Source organism: Condylostylus longicornis, unplaced genomic scaffold (assembly GCF_029603195.1).
Source record: "Condylostylus longicornis isolate FDR11 unplaced genomic scaffold, ASM2960319v2 ptg000039l, whole genome shotgun sequence".
NCBI lineage: Eukaryota > Metazoa > Arthropoda > Insecta > Diptera > Dolichopodidae > Condylostylus > Condylostylus longicornis.
This window is the reverse complement of record NW_026578008.1, coordinates 1487705-1511949: the sequence shown is the minus strand read 5'-3', so window position 1 is coordinate 1511949 and position 24245 is coordinate 1487705. Positions and strand designations below refer to the sequence as shown.

Here is a 24245-nt window from a genome sequence, read left to right as displayed (position 1 = left end):
GTCGTTTTTTAAAGAACTTTTTTGAGATCATTGAGGGATTATTCTACACAATTGATTTTACATAGCACAACCAATTTCCTAATATGTTCTTCAATAAAAGTTGTAGGTACTTTATCATTAGAGTGCGCAACATGACGGTATATCATTTTTCTTCCAATACAAAATAAAAGATTTTCAAGATCTTCTAAACTCAAACAGACCACACAACCTTCGATTATTTTGGGAACCTTCGATTATTAGCGGAAAGAATTGTTTTAGACTCAAAAAAAGTAATAAAAATTATTTATTGCATACCGTTTGCGTAGAATTCACATTATCTTTGTCAAAATCTCAAAAAATTTTTGTTTTAATATAAAAAAAGGTTAGCTAATTTTTTGAAAACAGAAGTAGCTTCATTTATTTAAACGAAATCTTAATTTAAAAAATTATTTGATTTTTAGAATGGCTTCAAAATATGTGTAAACAGTACCTTAGCTTTTCTTCAAAAAACCATTTTTGACATTAATCGACGCATTTCTTTTAAATTCAGCATTTCATTTAAAACATTGTCACATATACTCACACTAATACAAAATTATTCAGCTGCCAACAAAAAAATAAAAAAAATAGTCATTAATCAGCAGAAACAAGGAAGAACTTTATTTGTAAACAAGAAAAATCTCTTTACATATTTTTTAGAAAAAGATTTTAATTTTTAATTTTAAAAAAAATATTTTTAAAATTTTCAAAATTGTGCTCTTAAAGTATAAACGTAAAATGGATTGTGAAGATATGATAATATCGGAGGAACCAAATTTATCTGTAAGTAAAAAAAAAAGTTAGATAAAATTTTTTTTTTCCAATTCAATATTGACGCCATGCTGACAAACACAAAAAAAAAAATTTATTTAATATACTACTTATTTCTTATTATATATTATGAATCCAAGGTCATATTACATATTTTATTTAAATCGTTTTTAATTAAATGAAATTAAATTTAAAAGAATTTTAAATAAATCATAAAAATGTGAAAATTTTTATACTTTACTATTTTTCTTTTGTTTATGGATAATTGCGTTGTGAAATGTTTTTGTCTATTTATGAATATTTTTAGTAGACGGTTTTAAGGGAAAACCACATTAATTTCATTCATAGATTGGCAGATACAAACTTGTGCTAAAAAGGAAAAAGTTAAATTACGTATTTTTCCTTAAGTTCTCAAAATGTAAATGTACTAAAAGGTTTTTGTTCATGATAAATTTTAAAAAGAAGCAAAATCATAATTGTATAATTAAAAAATATTAATTATTGTAAACTGAAGTGAAATTTGAATCTCAATAATATTCATGATAAATATATTAATTAAAATTTAATAAATTATTTTCGAATTTAATTTTAATATTTTCTAGAAATTTTTAGAGTTTAGTATTTAAAGCACACATCACATTCACATTTAGGAATATTTCATACATGTTTTTGGGAAAAGATATGAGGTAGTATGAATGTTATACAATCGAGTATCATGCACGTATTTGAAAATGGCGTATTTGAAAATGGTTTTTAAAAAATTTCTATTATAGAACAAATTAAACTAAAAATAATTACATTAACTAGCAATTAATTTATTTTACCGTTAATAGTCTTTTCTACAAGTTTTACAATTAATTCAATTTTACTACAAAGTCTCAGATTGGAATGCAATTTTTAGTTTTACAGCTGTTATCCCATAGATAGAATATAGCGTGAAATGATTTTACAATCAAGCAGTAATTGCAAAACTAACAATTGCATGTCTGTCTGTTTACCGTCACAGCTTGTGTTTTTTTTTTTTTGTTAATCTTAATTTCCACTGCACACTATTCGGTTTGCAGAACATTTTTCACATCAAAATTATTTTTTATTTTTAAAGAAACTTATTGGAAAAAGTTATTTGTTACGAAATAAGCAAGAGATTAACGATATTATAAATGGAAATGAATGACAATTAAATAATACAAGTACCTTAATTAAGGCTTAAGTTATACAAGGTAGTGTTTGGACATTAAAGATTGTTAACGAATTCGAAAATCAAAATTATATTTGTACTTTTGTACACTATTATAGAACTTATTGTCATCTATTATTAATATTGAAATTGACAATGACAATGACTCTGGTGAAAATTAAATGATTTTCTATTTTTTTTTCCATTAAACAAAATTAAATTTCTCAAAACTTTTATCGAATTTTAAATTAAATAAAAATAAATCCACGAATAATAATTGTTTGATAGTTTGTTTAATTATCAAACAAATAGTTTTAAGATATCAAATTTCTTTTCAAACTTTTTTCAAAATCAAATCAAACAAAAATACTGGAATTATTTTCTTCAGAATTCGATTATTTTTTGAATGTTTCTCGTTAAAAATCGTTATGCTTTTTTCTAAATATATTTCGTCGTAATGTACCAATGTAGTTTATGTAGAGAAAAACATAGAATTTAAGAGAAAATACAAAAAATTTATGAGAATTAATGAGAAGGCTTTCTTTTCAATAAAATTCTCTTATAAATAAGCTTTTTCATATTTTTTCTATGTTTAAAAAAGCATTCAATTTTTTTATTATTTTGTTTTTTTTTTTGTATATATTTTATGCTATACATATTTTGTTTTCCTCTCTATATAGTTCTCTATCTTTTTGCTCTATACAACTTTTAAATAGACAACTATTTGTTAGTTGTATATAAATCTTGTTGTATGCAACAAGTGTAGATGTACCCAACCCACCATAATTGTGTGTTTTTTTTTTTTACAAATTATTTAATAGAAGAGAAAAACATATTTATGTAAGTTGCATTTTATTTTTTGTTTTATATAAAAACAAAATGACGAATATCAATTACATACATTTATACAATTTGTATTAGAATCTTGGAAAATGTTGTGTTAGGACGTTGACCTAAAAAGAAGGAAAAACAAAAAAACATTGAAATTTTACAAAGTTAATAATAATTTTTTTTTTTTAAATTGTATCTTTTGTTTTTATTTAATTTATTTATTCACTATTTTCTTTATATAGATTCTTTTTTACTATCAGTTTTTATTTATTAATTATTTTATTTTTTTCCTACTATAAAATATATTAAAGTATTTTTGTACATAAACGTTTAGTATGTAAACATAGTATGTTTGTGTAAATGTCAATTGCATACTATATTCTTATAGACTGGTTGATAATAATTAAAATAAGATTACAATTTTTAATCATTATTATTCTTTTTTTTTTTAATTTTTTATTTTTAGAATATTAAGTATTCAGATTTTATAACTAATATAAAATTTTGGTATTTAACAAGAATTTAAAAGAAGTTGAAAATTCCATATAATATAAATCGAAGCATCATCTAGTGAAATAATTAGCGCTGTCTAGTGAAACAATTCAAATAATAAAGGATAATATTGAGAAAAATGCGTCCATATGTGGACACATTCCATACATACATAATTATCTTCTTTATTTTATATAAGTTTTTTAATAAGCGGCTTAAATGAATACGTTAGGAGTAACCATATTTAGTGCGAACGCTATATACGGGTATTTTTGTAGCATGTACCAATAAATGAAATTATATCATTAGAATCCATGGGAATATTAAGTTGAATTCTAAGCTTCTATGAAAATTTTGAGTTTCAATTTGAATTCAAGAAATGAAATTGTTTGAACAGGAGGTCCATATATTATGATGAACCATCAAGAATTTAATTATTTTTTAAATATTGATAAATCAATTTTAAAAATATTTTCACAAATATAAAGCAGCATAAAATGAGATATTTATAGTACACAATTAGAAAAAATATTTAATGAATAAGATTGTGTGAGAAAATATGTGAATAATTCACTCGATATACAGTCTCTTTTGCATTAACAATGATCCAGATATATGCATGTAGATAATCATAATCATAATGTATAGATTAAAATTAATTATTTAAAAAAATATTAACTTGATTACAAATCAAAAATCAAAAACAAATAGTTAATCAATTTTATGCTATCAAGAAATCATTTGTAATTAAGATATGTAAAAAAATACATTTCGCTATTTCTTCCAGAATTAAGTACTTACTTTTGCGTTTGTAAATGTAATTAAAACTTTCTCTATTTATCCACAAAATTTGGAAAAGAATTTAAAATTTTTTTATATTTTAAACGAATAAATTATGGAAATATTAATTAAATTTTGAAAACAGGAAAAATTTTTCATTTGTATTAGCTAGTTGCAAAGAAAAACTTGTAGTATGTTATGCAAATACTAGTTTAAATTTTTCGAAATAATTAATATTTTTATTGTCTATATAATATATAGGCATTTAATCATCATTATTTTAATTGTGACTCCTGGATATTATATACGTTTTTACAGTAGATCAATTCAAATTCCTAATTCGATTATACAAGTAATGATATAAAGAAGAAGTAAAAGTAAATTGGAAATGACTACCAATAAAGAGTCTATAATATTTAATAAATCTGAGACCTATAATTTAGAAATATGTTAAGAAGCTTTAGTATAAAGCTTTGTGAGTCAACTAGGATTGCAGTAATATAAGAAAAAGGTCCATAATTATTCTCGATTCATACTTTAATATAAATATTGTGACCGTATTTGATGGGCACAATACTCTTTTGTTTTAAACGACATTTTTTATTATTATAAGAATTTATAAAAAATTCTAAAATTTCTAACTATGTTGTTTTTTTAATATAATTTCATTTCTTTTATTTATCTTGTTTACTTTCGAAATTATGTATTATATATTTAAACGTATAATGTACTCACAATCTCATATTTTTTTCTATATATGAATATATAAAATAATTGAAATACAATATACAAAAATAATTACATATTTACTTCATATAAATAAAAAAAAAAAGTATAAAATTTCTCAATTTATTTATAAAATACCCACGTTCATTTTCAATTTTATGTTATTCTTTTTTTTTTCCCATTAGAACTGATAAAAACCATGCAGTATGGTTGTAGAGCGGAAAAAAAAATAATGTTTTCTTGTAGTGTGCTCATAGGCCTATTATTGAAAAGAATTTATAATATTCTTAAAAATATAAAATGTACACAAAATGTACATTTAATTTTATAATAATGTGTATAAATTTATGTATATGTATCTAAACAAATAATAAATTTATCTACATACATTCATAATAATATGTTTATACTTATACGTTCAGTGTTTCTATATTTGTTACATGCATAGTAAATTTATTACATTTTTCAAAAAGAAAATTTATGTGTTACACTGTCAGCTTAATCGTGTAACTCAATTTTTAATCTTACATTTTATTCACTTACAAATCAAAATTTTCAATTCTTATTCATTTTTTCAATTGATTATTTGCATTTTTCATTAAATTATCGACTGAAACTATCATTTTCAAAAACAAAGTGATTAAATAGTTAGATTACACAAGTATCTTCTTCTCACTTGATGAGTAAACTAGTGAGATACAGGATCGCCCTAAATTTAGGTTTTCTAACAAATTTGTGTCCAGGATTTTGAAAACGTTACATTAATTTCACCAAACACAGTTACGTTTATGGAACCAATTTTAATTTTTCGACCCCTAAAGCTAAATACTCGTACAAGTTCAGTTCGCTTTTGTTTTGTTACAAGATCTTATAATGCAACGTCGCGCTGTAATGCTTACTTATTTTGATTTTTGGTAATATTACGAATTATGTATCTAGAATTATCACATTTTCTTAACGTTTCTCTTACTAACGAGGCTCGTTTTATGGTGTTGCTTAATTAACATTTTTTATTCATTAATATTAGAAAATGTAGCAAAAATTTCACTACATTTTAAAACAAGTCAACTGCTACATTGTTTACATTCATATTTATGAATAATAGAGCAAAAAATAGAAAAAAATTAAAAAAAAAAAAAATACAGCCGATGCGAAGATATTTTTATTTTTGAAAAAAAAAAAAAATTATTGCGTAGAAATTGTTTTTTACTATTTTAACTTCATTTGAATGTTTTTTTTTTTAAGGCAATTAATTTAAAAAGAAATCTTGAATTCTTTTAATAGCATTTATTTTTGAATAAGTGTCTCTTATCAAAATATTGTAATAAAAAAGTTTTTATTAAATTACGTAGTAGAATAAATACAACCGGCGTTTCCTGCCCCCCCCCCCCCTGCTTTTTTACACTTTTTACAATTATTTTAAGTATGATATATTATTAAAATCGATAAAAAATTATTTTAACTAAAAATTTTCAAGTTATTAGATTTTCAAGAGCTACATTACATTTTTTATTTACAATGTGTATACAAAATAAATAAATTATTGATTTGTAAAGTAATAATTAATACTTTAGTGTAATTAATACTAAAAATAAAGAAGAAAACTAAATAAATTGAAAATTTTAACTACGTAATTATTTTTGAAGCTTTTCTATATTTTAATGTGTGTAAATTGTATAGCAATTCATATTATAATTAGTATATTTCTAAAATGGTTTACAATATACCATTTAAAGAAATTGGTTTGAATATATGGGGGATGAATTCATATTTGTAATTCAAATTAAGAATTTCTACAATTAAATTTTATTTTAATAGACGTAAATTCTCTAGGATGCAGCTTTGCTGCTCCGCATAATATACCATATGAGCCTAAGTGACTGTTTTTGTGTTTTAATTATCAAGAATATTTATAATCAGAATTTTTTTAATTAATTAAAATTTAGAACAAAATGTGAGAAAACGTATTTTTTTTTAAATTATGCATTATTTAACTAAATCATATATACAGGTATATATGAATGTATGTAGCAGCTGTTTTATTAAAAAAATATGTGGGCTAATATAGAATCTGTTAAATTTTTATATTTTTATTAAAGAGCTTTCTTTTATCATTAGTTACCAGTCATTAATATTTTCATTATTACAGTAATTCTTTACTCTATTTCAAAAGTGATTTACCAAAAAAATTTATGTTAACAAACTGATAAAAGTGTTATTGTTATGCAAGTGATTAATATAAGATATTAAATATAACTGTCAAAACTGTCAAATTACAGAAAAACTGTAAATTACAGAAGAAAGTTTCTTGAATAATTTTTGGGAAAATTTATTTTTACTATTTAGTGTCTATGCAGTTTCATGCAATTTTTTTTGTGACATTTTTAGCTAGCATCATGAACTCCAGTTTTTGTTGTCAAAGCAAGTGATTGCTATTTTGTGATTTTTTTTGTGTAATTATTCATGTGTCACTTCACTTATAAAAACTTATTGTTAAAACTGATTGATTTTGATCTAGAAAAGGGAAACAATTAAAAGAGATTTTGATTAACAAATTTGAAATAAGTACCTGACAATAACTGACATAAGACCGTAATTTGCTAATGAAAGTGATTGACATGATGAGTAACATCATCGTCAGATTTATGGTGTTCTGGAAAAATAACATACAGTGTTAAAGTTCAATTCCAAAATTTATAAAAAAAAACTGTATTCGAAAATTTATTTCTGACCTGAATCAGAGGTTTTTAAAGCTGTATTACTGCAATATGGAACTCAAGGTTCCTAAAATTGAAAGTAATTTATAATACATGTATTTAAAGGTTAAAAATCTTGTAATATTACAAAGTAGTAAATTTTTTTTTTTTAGGTTTTATTTTGTATTAGTGTGTAAGTACATAATATTAAAGAATGTCTATATAAATTACATATTTACTCACTCCCCCGAATCGTTCTGGTTTGGTAATTTTGTTTTTATTTTAAAACTTACGATTATTCAATTTTATTTTTATTTATTTTAATTTTTTGACCTCAATTTCAAGTGATTTTTTTTTTTTTTTGTAATTTTGTACATGTATGCAATATGTACATATATCTATACATTGTAATAAATAACAAATATATATAGTATATATGTATATATAATTTGCATTTACAATTAAATATATATATGCTTTCATATAAGCGCATATGTAAGTATGTAAATTTTTTTTGTGTTTTTCTTTGAAAATTTGTTATTTTATACGAAAAATTAATCAATAATTCAATGTCTATCCATAATGTAATTATAAAAATATTCTATTCTATAAAAATTAAATAATATAAAATTGATTTTGTTTGTTTTGATTTGGTAATTATTTTTACATCCGAAAATTTAACATACACACATATGTATGTATATACAAATATGTTGTGATTTCCATTTAATTCAATTATTTAATTAAAAAATAATTTGGTATTATTTGTCTATATAACACAAGACTTTACAACTTACATGAAGTATGTAAGTACAATTTGGATTATATATGTTGAATGTATGTATGTAGATGATGTGTTTTAAGAACAAAAACCAAAATTATGGCGTGCATAATTTATGTTTGCTTTTAAGTATTTATCGTGTTAATTATAACTAAAGCACAACAATATTAAAATAATACTTAACATAATAATAAAGAGCAAATTATAATGCACTTGTAATAAATTATACAAATTGCAATTATTAAAATAAAGATAAAGCAGAATTTTATAATAAACAAACAAATTAGTTAATATTAAAAGAAAAACACGCAAAATAATGTTATTGCGAATATTAAAATTGTTTTGATCATTGTGGGGCAGAATCTGTTCTGTTTAAATTGTTGCAATGAGTAATGAGCTGCAGAGTATAACTCGCAGATTCGGTATAGAAGATTCATTGAAATACATTTTTTAAAATTTCAGATCTTATGATCAGACCCGAATTTCTAATCATAAAGATCAGAACCGGAATCAGGGTCTAAAATAAAGTTCAATTTGAAATTAAAATATTGTATTAATTAAATTGTGCGTTTATATTAATTTTAATTCATATTTAGGTCTTGTAACGCCTCAGGCGTCATTTGTTTTAATTCTTTAACAATTAGTTAAAATATTTATAAATTATAGAGCACATAAATTAGAGCGTTCTGTTTCCAAAATGATAAGTATTAAATCATAATAATTAAATTAGATTTATTGGTCTTGTGAAATGTATAAGTGAGTTAAATTTAAACGCACTATTTTCTTCAACAAGAATGCGATATTTAATTGTGACAATCAACTCTTTAAAATTGAATTTATATCCATTGTATTTATTATTGAATTTTCTGAATAAAATTATTTTTAAATATTTAAAATTATAACAATAATATTCTTTGTATTCAATAATATTTTACTTACATACATATATATATATTTGAAAATCAAAAATTTTATTATAATGCGTAGATTAAAAAATGCAAGTGTTTTTGAAAACAGAATATTTTTGAATTAAGAATCCCTTATTAACTTTTACATAAAATAATATTTAAGACTGATTTTTTGTAATAATATAAAATTTTAATAAATTTATTAAATATTTTCTTTATCTTAATAATTATTTACTATATTCTTTTGTGTATAAGGCTCGATTATTGTTTACATTCAATTTTTATATACCGGCAACCAAAAATGTTAAAGAAAACAAAGAAAAAATATTATTATTAAACTAAAACTCTTATTTACTATAAATAACAAAAAAAAAAAAACTAAGATTATTTTGTAAAAATTACAATTTACTTATATATAGCTATATACATATATAAGCGGTGTATATACCAAAAAAAAAATAAAAAAAAACAAGACTGCACAATGCCAAGAGTCACGTATACACATTAATTATTGTTGATCAATTTATATTGTAAAAAATTCATGAAGATTTCAAAACAGTTGTGATTTTAAACTTAATGGGAACATTTTGAGAAATTTCTTTTAATTTTTTATAATAGTATAAAATTGAAAATTTCGTGCTGATCAAATTGTAAAATGATCCATAGTTTCTTATATGTGTTGAAAATCCACTAATTTTTTAAAAATTTACAAAAAGTGTAAAAAAAAAGTTAAAAAAAAAGAGTGCGAAGAATTAAGCTAATTTATACTTTGAAATCAATTCAAATTACAAAATAAAGATTTAAAAAGGTGAATAATTAATAAGTAATTTAAAAAATAATTAAGTTTTACTCCTAAAACCATAACAATTTCTGAAAGTCAAGATTTATAGCTCATAGATTCGAATTCTCTTATGCAATGTATTAATATACAATACACATTCATTTATATAATTTCATTATTTTAATTACCGCCGAGATTTAATGTTTTTTTTTTGGTAATTGAAACGATAAATTATAAAGTAATTCAATCTCACGATATCTGCAAACTTATATTGTTGCTAGAGTACTGAAATTCCTCTCAGATGACTGTATAATATTATAAGATTACTCTTATATTATAAAATTACTCTGGATGGGTACTCGATAGAGTGTTAATACATATATATATATATGTATATTTAATAGTCAACTATATATAGTGTTCACATTTCACTAAAAACACATTGTATATGGTGTCATAGGCCAATAAAAATTGCATGTTGCTGTCATAAAACTTCGACTTTATTAATTTAAACAAATTACATCTGTAAAACTATAATGTTGTTATGTCAATCAATGTTATTTAAAATTTTTTGAATACTAGTTTGCATAAGACATTCAAAGCGTTCTATAATATACGCATATGACAGAACTGACGTGATCAACTCTCTCTGCTCGTTTAAATGACATTTTATAATTATTAATTTATTTGTAATTCATTAATTATATTCAACTGTCATTTATTTAATATTCGTATTTTTTTTTTTAATTATTTATCTTTAAAATTTTAAAATTAATTTTTGTCTACATAATTTACAATACATACATATACATTATGTGTATACATATATACATATGTGCGCTATTGTTCTGCATTAAAATTGTATTGATAATATAAAACAATGCATCGATAATTCTTTTGCGCATAATTAATTAAAAAAATTTAAAGGTAAGAATTTCTACATTAAAGCCATGAATTCTAAAAATAAGAAAAAAGAAAATAAAATGAACAAAAAAAAATCGAATTGCAAAAATGATTAATTTCATTTTTCAAATGTGTTATGCAAATGACACACCTGTAAAACTTTCTTTATTTCCAAATCATTGAAAGTCAAAATTTAATTTGCACATAAAATACAAAAAAAAAATAATAAAACATTTTAATCTGCGCAATTTCTACAAATAAAATAATTTTATTTTAAACAAATTTTTTGTAAATTTTTTCCACATTGAAATATAAAAATTATTTTAGAAGCTTCAATTTTAATTGAATGTTTTAAAAAAATTTTGAACTACATATTTTGACAATTCTTAGAGCAATTTTAAAATATTTCGAAAGTGTTAGTACTTTTTTTATCCGTCAAAACACAGTCGGCAGCCAAGAAAATAAGATTGTCATTTTTATTAAATTTTTGATCGTGCGTTACTGGTAAGCTCTTATTTAACTGGCGTACTGGCATAATTGCGTCACGCATTTCAAAAACACACTGTTTTGACAGTAAATAATTTTACTTTTCTAACAAACTATCTATTAACAAATTGTACTAAGTTAGAACTGAATTTTTAGCAGGGCTATAACATTTTTTTTGAATATTGCCCTATCTGGACATAACATTGAGTCTATTAAGATTCCTTGAGTTTGCAGTTGCCATAAAATTTTATACCTTTAATACAGATAGCTTCTTAATTTATCTTTTCAATATTATTTACATATTTAGCAACATTCTATTAATTTATAAATGCAGTTATCATGCAAATATTGGTAACTATGTCTGTAAATAATTTGTGATACAAATGCAATTATACTTGCATATCTGTAGGAAAAAACATGTACATATGTATTTTAATAAAAACGTAGTAACTGCAATCCACCTTAATGTAAAAAAAAAATGTTTTATCTAAAAATAAAATTAATTAAATGGTTCTTTTTATTTATTTTGTATTTTATGCCATCTTTCATATTTGATATTGAACAATTGAACATTTTAATTCCATATCTAGTTAGGCACATTAATAAAAATTTCCTTATATACAAAATACATATATTTATTTCCAATTTTAATATTTCTATTCGCTTATCATTATGCATGCATCTGGAAGAAAATACGCCGAATATATTTTAAAAATAAACAACATAATAAATATGCCCCTCAAGATTTAGAGGGGGCAAAATATACTATACATATGTACACGTATATATATATACAATAATACCTTTACTTATACTACATTCATATACATACATACATGTACATAACTTGTATACATTGCCAGTTATGCTTCTCTATTTCAAAATGTATAAAAAATAAAAAAAAATAGAAAGGCAAGAGAAAAATATTAACTTTAATATCAAAAATATTCTCTTTATTACGTAGTTTAATTCTGCCGGTATTTTATTTATTTATTTTTATTTTTTTATTTTTTATTTTCTTCGTTTTTCATAAACAATATACTGTTGCGTTTCCTTCCCCCAACTTAATCTACAATTTTATATCTCCTAAAATGTATCCATTAATTTCATTTCCATATTAATTATAATATACATATGTACATACTTTAAAAATTTATAGATTTATATTATGTTTTATAGGTGTATGTCTCCTTGATATTAAATGTATATAGGCTGCAGCTACAAAATATATTTAATATTTTTATATGTACATATATTTATGTGTATAATTTGAAATAAAACCAATTTATGCTACAAAAAAAATCAATGAAATTTTGTATGAAAAATAGAATGTACTCGTATGTACTTACATACATGCATAGTATTATGTTTATTTATACATAAATTTGAAAAAAAAATACACGCCATACCACAGTATAGACTCGGAAATTTAAAATTCTAACACAATTTTCCAAGAATTTAAAATATGTGAATATAATTGCAAATAAAATATAATTGCCCGAGTAATTCTATTCCATTTCAAAGAAAATGAAAATAGCTACAGATTTCAGAAGTTTATCAAAAATTCTTTGATCCGATTTGCGAACGAAGGTCTAAAACTCAAATGAACTTGTAGAATTTTAACGCAAACACCGTATTAGTAGTAGTAGTAAGAGAAGGGGGCTCCACCCGTACACCCACGCGAAGCCCATGCACTAGGCTAACAGAAAAGGCAACCCCCAAAACCAACACCCAACAACCCTCATGCAAAAACACCGTATTAACTAACTATTCTTTTACTATGCATTCCGTAAAATTGTAATTATTTTTTAAGACATTACTCCTGAAGGTATGCAAAATGAATCAAAATGACATGTCTAAGTTTTAATCATGCTGAAAAATATGCCTTTTTTCCATAAATAATTTTATAGTACAGTTATAATACATTTAAAATTACTATATTGGGATTAAGTAAACTTGAAAATTAGTTTACAAAAATTATTTTAAATCTAAAATAAAACAAATTGACGTAAAGCTAATTAATATTAAAATAAAATATTGCAGATCTAAATATATTAAGAGATTTTATGAATAAATTTATATTAGAATTCAATTGCGATTATTATAAATTTAATTTAATACCTAACATATTGTAAAATTCTCAATATGAAATATTATATTGTGAGGAATTTATAAAAACTCTATAGAAATATACTAAACCATAAAATTCTACTATATACTAACCAATAAAATTCACGAAACACATATTAAGTAATTTAATTAAAATTAATGTATAAACAGATTCGCCATATCCTAACACATAATATTATTATGTTGCGTGGGATTATCATCTCCTATACATATACATAATCAAATAATGTATACTATGGAAGAGATGCAAAGTCTGTGTTCTTATTGTAGAACACTCTTTAAGAGAGCGTCTCTCACGATTTTGAAAATTCCATTCAAATCTTTATTATTTTTATACAAAATACCGGATTATTTATTCATGCCAACTGTTTATTAATCGAAACCTTACTGTTTATTAGTATTACTTTACTATTTTTCTGTTTTTCTACTGTATAGAAGCAAAACAACGCATTTAACTGTTTACGACGTAGAAAACAAAAAAAAAAATTTCGTTTCTCTTTTATTTTTCTATTTATTTGTACAAAAAATTTTTTTTTTTTAAATTAAAGCTTTTCAATATAGCTTTTTAATATTATAAAAGAAGAACAAAAAACGAAACAGAAAAAAAAAAACATAGAATTTTTTCAGATAGAAAACCATTGGAAAAAGCTAATTTTATGCTAGTTGCTAGCTATCATTCCTCCAGAGTGTAAGCAATCTCAATAATAACACCTAAAAGAATTAACAAAAAAAAAAAAAATAAGGAGAAAGCCTGCTGCTTACTGTAAAATCAAAAAAAAAAATAGAAGAAAATTTTTATTTTTTTTTTCTTTTATTTTTGAAGTTGAAAATTTTCTATTTTAAATTTTTTTTGCAATTTAATTAAATTAAATTTTTTTGTTTCGGTTAAAATTTATAATTATGTTAAATTAATTGAAAATTAAGAAAAGTTTTTTTTTGCAAATAAATAAACTTGAAGGTGTTTTTCTTACTGTTTTAAGTGAGATTTTTTTTTTTATATAAAAAATTTACTGAAATTACCTACATTACATGAAGTGCATACCTGCATATTTGTATGTAATCGTGTAGGAAGATTATCAGATACTTATTGGAGAATAATCATATTTTTTGTTTTTTTTTTTGCATAAGCATATAGAAAGTGTATAAATTCCGTTCTAACTGTTTTAAATTGTATTTTATTATTATTTTTTGTTTTTTTGCGCAATAAAAATTCTAAACAAGCGGAATTTTTTCTTTTAACATACAACAACAACAACCTGGGGAGGATATAGTGAAACATCAGTATATATTAATTTATATATATATATATATACATATATGCAATATATAATTTAATAAAATAAAATTTCGTTTTAAAAAATTTAAATTTTTTTTTTTCCTCTATAATTAAATTTAATTTCATCCATTTTAATTTACAACTACAATATACTTGGTTAGTATATTTGCATAATTTTAAATTTAATTTTAAAATTTTATTTTAAAAGTGAACAATTTATAAATTTTAATAATAATTTCTTTATAAAACATAAACTGTTTATATTCATTAATAATAAAATAAATAATAAAAAATAAATAAGAAAAATCACATTTTTTTTTTTTTTACAATATCAACTGTAAATGTAATCGTTTTATAGAGTTACCAAGCATTGTAACTAATTGCGTTGTTCGTTTTTCAGTTGACATTTTATAAAACATATAAAAATTAATTAAAGAACAGTTAAAATTTTAATAATAACCACAGTTTTAAAATTATTACGACGGAGTAAAGAAAAAAAAAATTGCAATTAATAAAAAAATTCATAATTAATTTAAAAGAAACGCAGTTTATTTAAAAGAAAAAAAAAATTTAAAATTTATTTTGCAAGAAATACACACATATACATACACAGAATTATAATAAAAGTGCACTAATACCAATAAATCTAAAAACTTTAAATATACTACTTTTAATAAAATTTGAGAAGAAAAAAAACAATTATTTTTAAAAAAATTATATTTTAAATATTTTCGGTTTTGAAAGAAAGATTTTAAGAGTTGAAATTAATTTAGATTAATTTCAAAAAAAAGAAACGTTCTTACCAGTCGAAAAAAAAATCTTTTTTTTGCTGTAAAGCGTTGAGAAAACAACATTGCATTTAAATTCGATCGCTTATTCTTGTAAGTATTGCAAAAAAAAAAAATTGTATTTTTTGTGACAAAAAAAAAAATATTTAAAAAATTTTCACATTAAATTGAGATTTTTTTCAAATTTTAATTAATTGAAAAAAATATTTTACTTAGGTAATTAAAATAAATTATCAAAATCATTTACAATATATATGTAGATTGTAATACACAATATATTGATTGATTTAGTATTAGTTTTCAGCTTCTTACTCATATAGCGATTAAAGCAAATTAAAGATTTCTAATTTTGTGTCTGTAATCCATTAAATATATCGAATAATACCCTATAATCGCTTATTTTAAAGTAAAATACAAACTTTGGGAACTAGGTTAACAGAAGAGAAGGACTATCTGTAATTCTATGTTGCAAATTCGATTTATCTAATTTCGACTTTCGCTTCAAATTTATAATTAGTTTATCAGTCTTTTCACTATCACGAATTATACTGTGTCTCGTGTCGGCCATCAATTGGTATAAATTACTGGTATAATTGAACTATATGTCGTATTTAAATGTTAAAATAGATTTTCTCCTTTATTTGATGTGATATAAGTAGTCCCGTTCGTATTATTTTAGAATTTAGTATGTACATAGATAATTAACCGTTAATGAAGAATTTTTGAAGAATTTTTATTTTATATTGGGACTGAACAAATAATACTTTCAATTATTTTAATATAAAATTAATATCTTAAGAATCGTAATCACTATTAATCTATACTATATTTACAAACAGGATAAGTTACTAACGAATAAATATATTTTTGGGGAGGTGGAAGAAATTTATTTAAATACGAGTGTACTGTTTCTCCATTTCACTTACTAAAATTTTTAAAATATTAGAATAAATAAAGAGTTTTTACACTTTCAATACAAAATTGTAAATTTTCAGTATAATTTTTCAAATATAATTTTATTTTATTATCGGTCTCATTGCATACTATAGAGAAGGTTATGAACGATGGCATAAAATTTCAAATGCCGAATTTTTGGCCGAAATGTACGTCTCCGTGGTAGGAAAGCATAAATAAATTATTTTTTTTTTAGTTGTTATAAAAATTTTTACTAAAAAATTTTTTATTTTTTTTCCGATATACTATGTAATTAAATATTTATTTACGATATCTTGTATCTTATTAAGTATTTAGAACAATAGTGTCATATCAATGATAAAACTATAATAATTTTTAAATATTGATAACAAAGTATTTTTATATATTGCTATGTGTGTGATTATGTGCACATGTAAAATTATATAATTAATATTTCATTAAAAATATATTAAAAAAAAAAACGTCATAGAAAATTTCATGTTAAAATTATTTTAATTATACGATTAAAAATAAAATTTTATTTTTAAATTTAAGTAAGTGAAAAAAAATTTTATTCTTACCGGTGAATTTTTTTTTTTTTACATGTATGCGCTTCTTTTATTAATCTACCGGCATAATCTACGTAATATTAAAAAAAATACTACGAAATTTATTTAAAATATTTATATACATACAAATATGATTATATCTATAATATGCTCTCATAATATGTACTTATATATATACATACATACATACAAAATAATATAGAATATTAAAATAAATATTGCGTTGTATTTTTCTCGTATAAGGTTTTTGTTTTTTTCGTTATTGAATGTTCGTTCTTCTTATAATAAAGTAAATTTAAAAAAAAAAAAAAATATTTTTTTTTATTACCCCGGTGTTATTAATAACGCGCATTTTAATAACAATTTTACGGTATTAGGTATTAAGAAATTATTTTGTTATTTTTTTTTTGGTAAATTGTCAAATGAAAATTTTTTTCTTTTTAATTAAAAAAAAATATTTAAGTAAATTAATTTAAATAGTTTTAATTTGAATTAATTAATATATTTAATAAATAAAAATCTGTCTAAGAATGCATTTTACATGAATATATTTTCAATTTAAATTCAAGTATGCACACATGTACAAAAATAAGAATTTAATTGTAATTTTAATAAAATTTAAATTTCTTATGTCCATGTTCGTATTTTAAATAGATGTCACCACAATCGATTGTTTTGATTTGCGATGCAAAAAAATTATTTCAAATTGAAAGGTCATTTCAAAATTTAGAATATTCGAAAATATTACATATGCCTATTGTCATAAGCAGAGTGTCCAATTTGATATCTTAAATAAAATTTCGGATGATTGAAAATTATTTTGGGATTTTCATAAACACATCCAACCGTATTCTTATAGTCGTATGACTTGACGGGATTGATTTGTTATTTAAAAATATTGTAATTTTCTAAAAAAAAAACAAATCAAAAAATCGAAGTTCTAATCAGTAAAATAAAATTCTTTGCAGCAATTTCCCGTCATCTCAAATGATACCGGGTGTGTATATCGTAATATATACAGTCAAAATTGAGCTATTTTTACGTTCATTAACAAAATGTTTGCAAGTCAAGTTTGTTGTTTCAATAAATATTTCTATATTATTAGCAATATAGTGAAATTGTTGCAAGAAGCGTTTTTTTTGTTACAGAATTGTCAAAAATGTTTTAAGTACGTAATGTTTTTGCCGGATTGCGTTTATGAAAATTTCTATTGTATATATTGTTATACTTGGAAAACAAAACCACTCTCACAAAAAAAAATTTAAAATTAAAGTACTTATAATTTATAGAAAAATAAATTTATGTATGTATTACAATTAATTTTTATTAATCAATTAAATTTCAATTAATTCAAATAGAAAATTCCATTGCTTTATTATTATAGCAATGGAATATATACTATATTCCATTGATATATTAATAATGGTTGAAATTTTTAGAAGAAGATTGTATTAAGTACTAAGATTTTAAAAATTTTGAAATTTAATTGTCTTATATCTACTAATTGGAACTTTTTCCAAAAATTATTGGTTAAAATTTGAACCGCAAAATTGTTAGTGTTCTAAAGTAAATCCAATTTGTACATGAAATTTTTCTAGTTTTAAGATTCCAAATTTCGGGATTTTATTTTCGAAATTCGCAAAATCGCGTACTCGTATTTAATATCTCTTAATTTAATACATCCTGCACATTATCCTAACATGAGTAATTTTAAATTTCAATATATATAATACTGCCTTGGTAAGTATATTTTAAAATACTTACCAGGGCAGTGTATATATTTTAATTTACGCAATATACTTATTAAATATTGGCCATTAATAAAAGAGTTTAAAATTTAAAATGTTACTAATATATTGCAATAATATACAAATATGCATAATGTAGTTTTAGTATATACATGCTTATTAATTGTCATCAACAGAATTTCCCTATTTGGAATTTTACAAAACTCTGTTAATTAAAAAATATTGGGTAACTCTGTCATATGAACCGCAATAGTTAATTGTACATACATATATACATAATATACTCGTAATACAATAATACGACGTAATATTTAATACAGACAATGTTGTTTAGCCTAAATCAATTTTCTATAATAGTTTAAAAATTAATATACATATAACAATAAAATTTAAATATTTTATTCATTAAAAATAAAAATTAAATATTTAGAAAGGAGAGAAAATATATTTTTTTGTTAATTTTTAATTTATATATGAGTACATATAGAATTTTTAATGTTTACTACCAAATATGGAATTTTTTCACAAATTGTATTTAAAAAATGTACTTATGTATAGGTACATATGTATATACTCGTAGGTACTTATGTTGGTACTTAAACTGATATGTCCAATGGAATGAGAATATGTGAATTTAAGGCGCAATTAAAGTTTTTAATGAATTATTTTTTTTTTTTTTTAATTTTATCTCTTATTTAATAAAAACGATAGCAGTAAATATTTTCACAATGTTTTTTTTTTCAAATATTTATAATACACTCATGGTAAATTTAATCTGTTTTCCTAACGCATGTTAAAAAAATATTTATATATATCTAAAAAATTATTTAACTATATGTACTCGTATATGAAAGTCTGTATGTATGTACTTTGCTGTTTATATCCAAACATTATTTAATCCGAATTTAATTATTACAGATGAAAGGAATTTTTTTTTCAATAAATTTTTAAGGTTCATTCAATTATTTGCCGAAAGAAGCAATAAAGCGTATATAATTAGGGTTGCCATTGATACTATTTTTTCAAACGATTTTGTTCCTTTTCCCTAGATTGTCTTTAATTTTGATTTCTTCACAAACATTGTATTCGACTCATATATAATCAAGCATAGTGCCATTCTCAACTTTTTTTATCTTACTTTGCTCCTGGGAAGAGCATAGGACTGGTTCACGATATTGTAGATAACAATGAACCAGTTTTTTACGTCATAAGTTTGACTAGGTAGGTGACGAACCACTCTCAATTTAAATTTGTATATTAATGGAAAAAATTTTCAAAAATCATAACATGCATTTGATTCTGAAATTTACAGCGTATAATAAACAAGGTTACAATTATTATTTTCTTAAATTAAGCTAAAAATTATTCTAATTTCAATTTCTAAACAAGTTTTATAAGGATAAAAATAGAGAAGGAATAGTTAGTGTAATGGTTGTGTTAAGGGTGGTGAAAATAAAATTCCACTTATATATACATATACGAAATGTAATTTGTATAAATATTAATGGTACGATTATTTTACTACAATGCCATTTTATAATAAAAAAAAAATTAACTTAACAATTGATTTTGTATACATATTCAATGAACTGGTACTTTTCCAAAAAAAATTGCTTATAGTTTAACTCTGACTGTCCGGCGCCCGCCGGTTTTTTTTGTCTGTGATTTTGTTTACAATATTTCTAAAAATTTTAAGTTAACCAATTTCTAAAACCCGTTTTTTTTTCTTAAATTTTTAATACCGTTTTTTTTTTCTAGACGCAAGTTGGTCTGGGACAGGGATTTGAAATCTTAACACCTTTTAGGTACTACTTCCAGGAAAATTTTTTTTTTAATCTCAAGTTATCCTCTCTCGAAATTTGTAAAATTTAATTTTCGACAACTTACAATTCCGAAATCGCGAGCTTTTTAAAATTCTTATAAATTTGGAGAACTAACGACAACTCGCGCAATTAACCCTTTAATATCATCATTATGTTAACGCCACTTTAATTTTTTTTTTCGTCTCATCCTAAATGTATGCAATCATTTGAAATATTTTTGTAAATAAGTAAATTAAATTAATTTAAATAATGTTAAATTGTTTTCAAAAGCAGTATTTTTAATTGTTTAAGGAAAAAGTGCTACTTTATAAATCACTGGTTTAACTCAACTTTTATTAAATTTAACATTTTTATATACAAAAATTAAAAAATACCTTTAAAAAGCATTTGAATTACGAATATAAGTAATTCATAACTTGAAATAATTATCACGTACACTATACATTTGAATTTTTCAAAATTACAATAAAGTGAATTTTCTCAACTTTAACAATACACAATAATCATTATAATTATATGAAGTGTTGGTATAATTTGAACAATTTCTTCATAAAAATTTTTATTGTAGTAATGAATGGTAGCACAAAATAGGGTGCTTATAGGTATTAAAAAATTTTTGTAAATTTTCTGAATAAAATTTTTTGTGTGCAGTCTGCTGAAATTGTCGCCTTCTACAAATGACCACTATTTAACCCCCTTGTACGTATTTTAGTCGGTTGAAATCGTTCCTTCTACCCGAAACACCACTAACGATACCACTTGTACAAAGTTCTTACTTTTTCCTACATTTTATACATTGCACTCTAATTTTCTATAAATTAGAGCTAAAGAAATTAATTTTTTTAGCAAAATCTATTTAAGGTGCAAAAAATCAATTTGAAATTGTCAAAATTAATATTTAATTTTCTTTATTAATTTATTAAAATAATAAAATAAATAAAAAAAAAACTACGTTTCAACCGGTATTTTTTTTTTTTCTTTATAAATTTTTCTATTTTTATATTTTACTCATTTCATATTTTCCATGAATGAATGTTTTAGTAGAAAATGTACTTATAACAACACATACAAATAACTAACATTAATAGCCATGTACAAATACTCTGAAAAAAAAAATCTAAAGCTTAAGGTATGGGACAGATGAAAGGGGTAAATAAGAAAACACGCCAATTTTCATTTTTGTTTTTTTTTTTTTACTTGTTTTCATTTTCAAAAACTACGCAATTACTAAAAATGAAATTAGAATTTCTTCATAATCTAATTGAGCAATTTTTTTTTTAATTCGCCGGGTTTTTTTTTTCTGTTATATTGGAATCGTATTTTAGTTCTTTTAAAATTATGTGTGATTTTAATCCTAAAATTTAATTAATAGTGTATGTTAGTACTTAAATTTCAGCAGTAGACTATTGGTAAAATTTAATAATTAAATGATGGTCTCGAATTATCACTGTCATTGTGAATAAATATTTGTCTGACGTTTTATTTCATAATAAACATAGTGTAATTGTTAATTGTTAAGCTTAATTGTAATTAATTACATATACGGTAATTTAATAACGTCAACGTGCTGGGATTATCCGGAATTTATAGTTCATCTTATTATTGTTCTTTTAAAATCATAAACACATTTTCTTCGTCCGAAGAGTTGCCTAACTCTAACCAATATTAATAACTTAACTAATTTTTTTAATACTATAACCTTATATTTATTAATATTGAAAATGGTAATATTAATTACGCTATGTAGTTGGAAATAGTTAATTGTCAACCAACAATTGATACGGACAATTACAATATTCAATTAAAATATTTAAAACTCTACTTCATTATAGACAAATTATTATTTATCTAATGCTTTTCAAATATAAATAAATAATTAAAATAAAAATATATAAAAGAAAGCTTATAGAACAGAACAGAAAATAATATATGAACAGAAAGCAAGTTGTTTTTTGTCCATTTTTAGGTTTTGAATTGTTCTTTTCTGATTTCTTAACCGTACTTATATAAAATTGTGGCAAAAATTTTTAGTATCTTATGAATTTATATAATCCATTTATACTTATTTTTATCCATTTACAAAAATTTAATTTTTATATTTAATAAGTATCTATTTTTTTTCTCTAAATTTTCATACCATTTTTTTTTTGATTTTATTTTTAGGAGCGTAAAGAAGGAGGAAAACGCGGACGTAAACCAGGTAGAAAAGCTTCAGCCGAAAAAATTGATATGAAAGCCAAATTAGGTAAATTAAATAAAATATTAAAGTAATCTTAATATTAAATTGTTAGCAACTAATTACAAAATCAATTTAAAATATTTTACAAAAAAAAAAGTGAATCTTATAATTAAGTGAATCTATCATCTATCTCTTAATTACATTCTAATTAATTATAAAATATGAATTTTTCATTTAAATAATTGGATTTCTTATAGTTTATACAACTACAACGTATGTAATTGTGATAATTTGTAAAATTTTAAATTCTTCAAAAATTAAAAAAAAAAAAAAAAAATATTTGAGTATGCAACACAAATCTGAAAGCTTAATGATTACTCTAAATAGCTTTTTAAATTTTTGATGAATTTAAAATTTTACAAATTATCACAATAACACAATACAGAAAAATATTCAATGAAAACAAATTACAGTAAATTTTAATTAAATTAATAATATTCATGATTATATTTAAAGTAAATCAAGGTAAATAACACAATCTCATTAATATTTTACAATTTACCTTAATTAACCTTTAAATTATAATAAAAATTTTAATCTAATTAATCATAAAAACAGAATTTTTTTAATTTAATTCATTGTAAAAGTATAAAATGTTTTTACTAAATTATTTTTTAAAAATTAATTTTAATAAAAAAATTTTTTTACTCTGTCATTTTTAATTTTAGAACGTAGCAGACAAAGCGCTCGTGAGTGCCGTGCCAGAAAAAAATTACGTTATCAATATTTAGAAGAATTGGTTGCTGATCGTGAAAAGGCTGTATTAGCATTACGTGCTGAATTAGATCGTTATAAACAATGGAGTGCTGAATTAGATGCTGGACGTTATCCAGAAGGTTTTCAACAATTACTCGAAGAACTGGGTGTTTTAAAACAAGAATAATAGTTTTATTTTTCATTTTTAATTTGTAATTTTTTAATTTTTTGCCTCATTAAAAACTCTCATTGAAAATATTCCAAAAAAATATTCATAAAACAAAGAAAATTTATTAAAAACATTAATTATAAGAAGAAGAAGAAAATGTTTTAATTATAAATAATGTTTAATATAAAATAACTATACAAATTTTTATACTTTGTACCTCATTTTTTTTAATTATTATTTTTATTATTAATTATTTTTTTTTATTTTTGTTTAAACTTCATGATTAGATTTAAGTTTATTGTGTGTGATAATTTAAGTTAGATTTTTTTCCTTTTTAATCTTCTTTACATTGATCCAATCCTAGGATTATTTAACTTTAATTTTTTTTTTTCGTTTTGTTTTACTAGCTTATTTTTTTTTGTGGTTCATTTTTATTAAATATACAATTTTTTCTTTTAATTGATTTCTTTTGAATTTTAAAAAATTATAAATGTTTTTTTTCCATTTCTTTTGTCTATGTTACAATAGAAAATTTTGAAAAA

General features: G+C 22.0%; 1 protein-coding gene across 1 annotated transcript; it reads left to right on the top strand.

Moving 5' to 3' along the window:
• Positions 1–627: 627 nt before the first annotated feature.
• On the top strand, positions 628–24245 carry LOC129609470 (REPTOR-binding partner). Its single transcript, XM_055521387.1, has 3 exons — positions 628–801; positions 22763–22844; positions 23507–24245. The coding sequence occupies exons 1-3, from the start codon at positions 757–759 to the stop codon at positions 23719–23721; spliced, it is 342 nt and encodes a 113-aa protein (XP_055377362.1). The 5' UTR covers positions 628–756; the 3' UTR covers positions 23722–24245.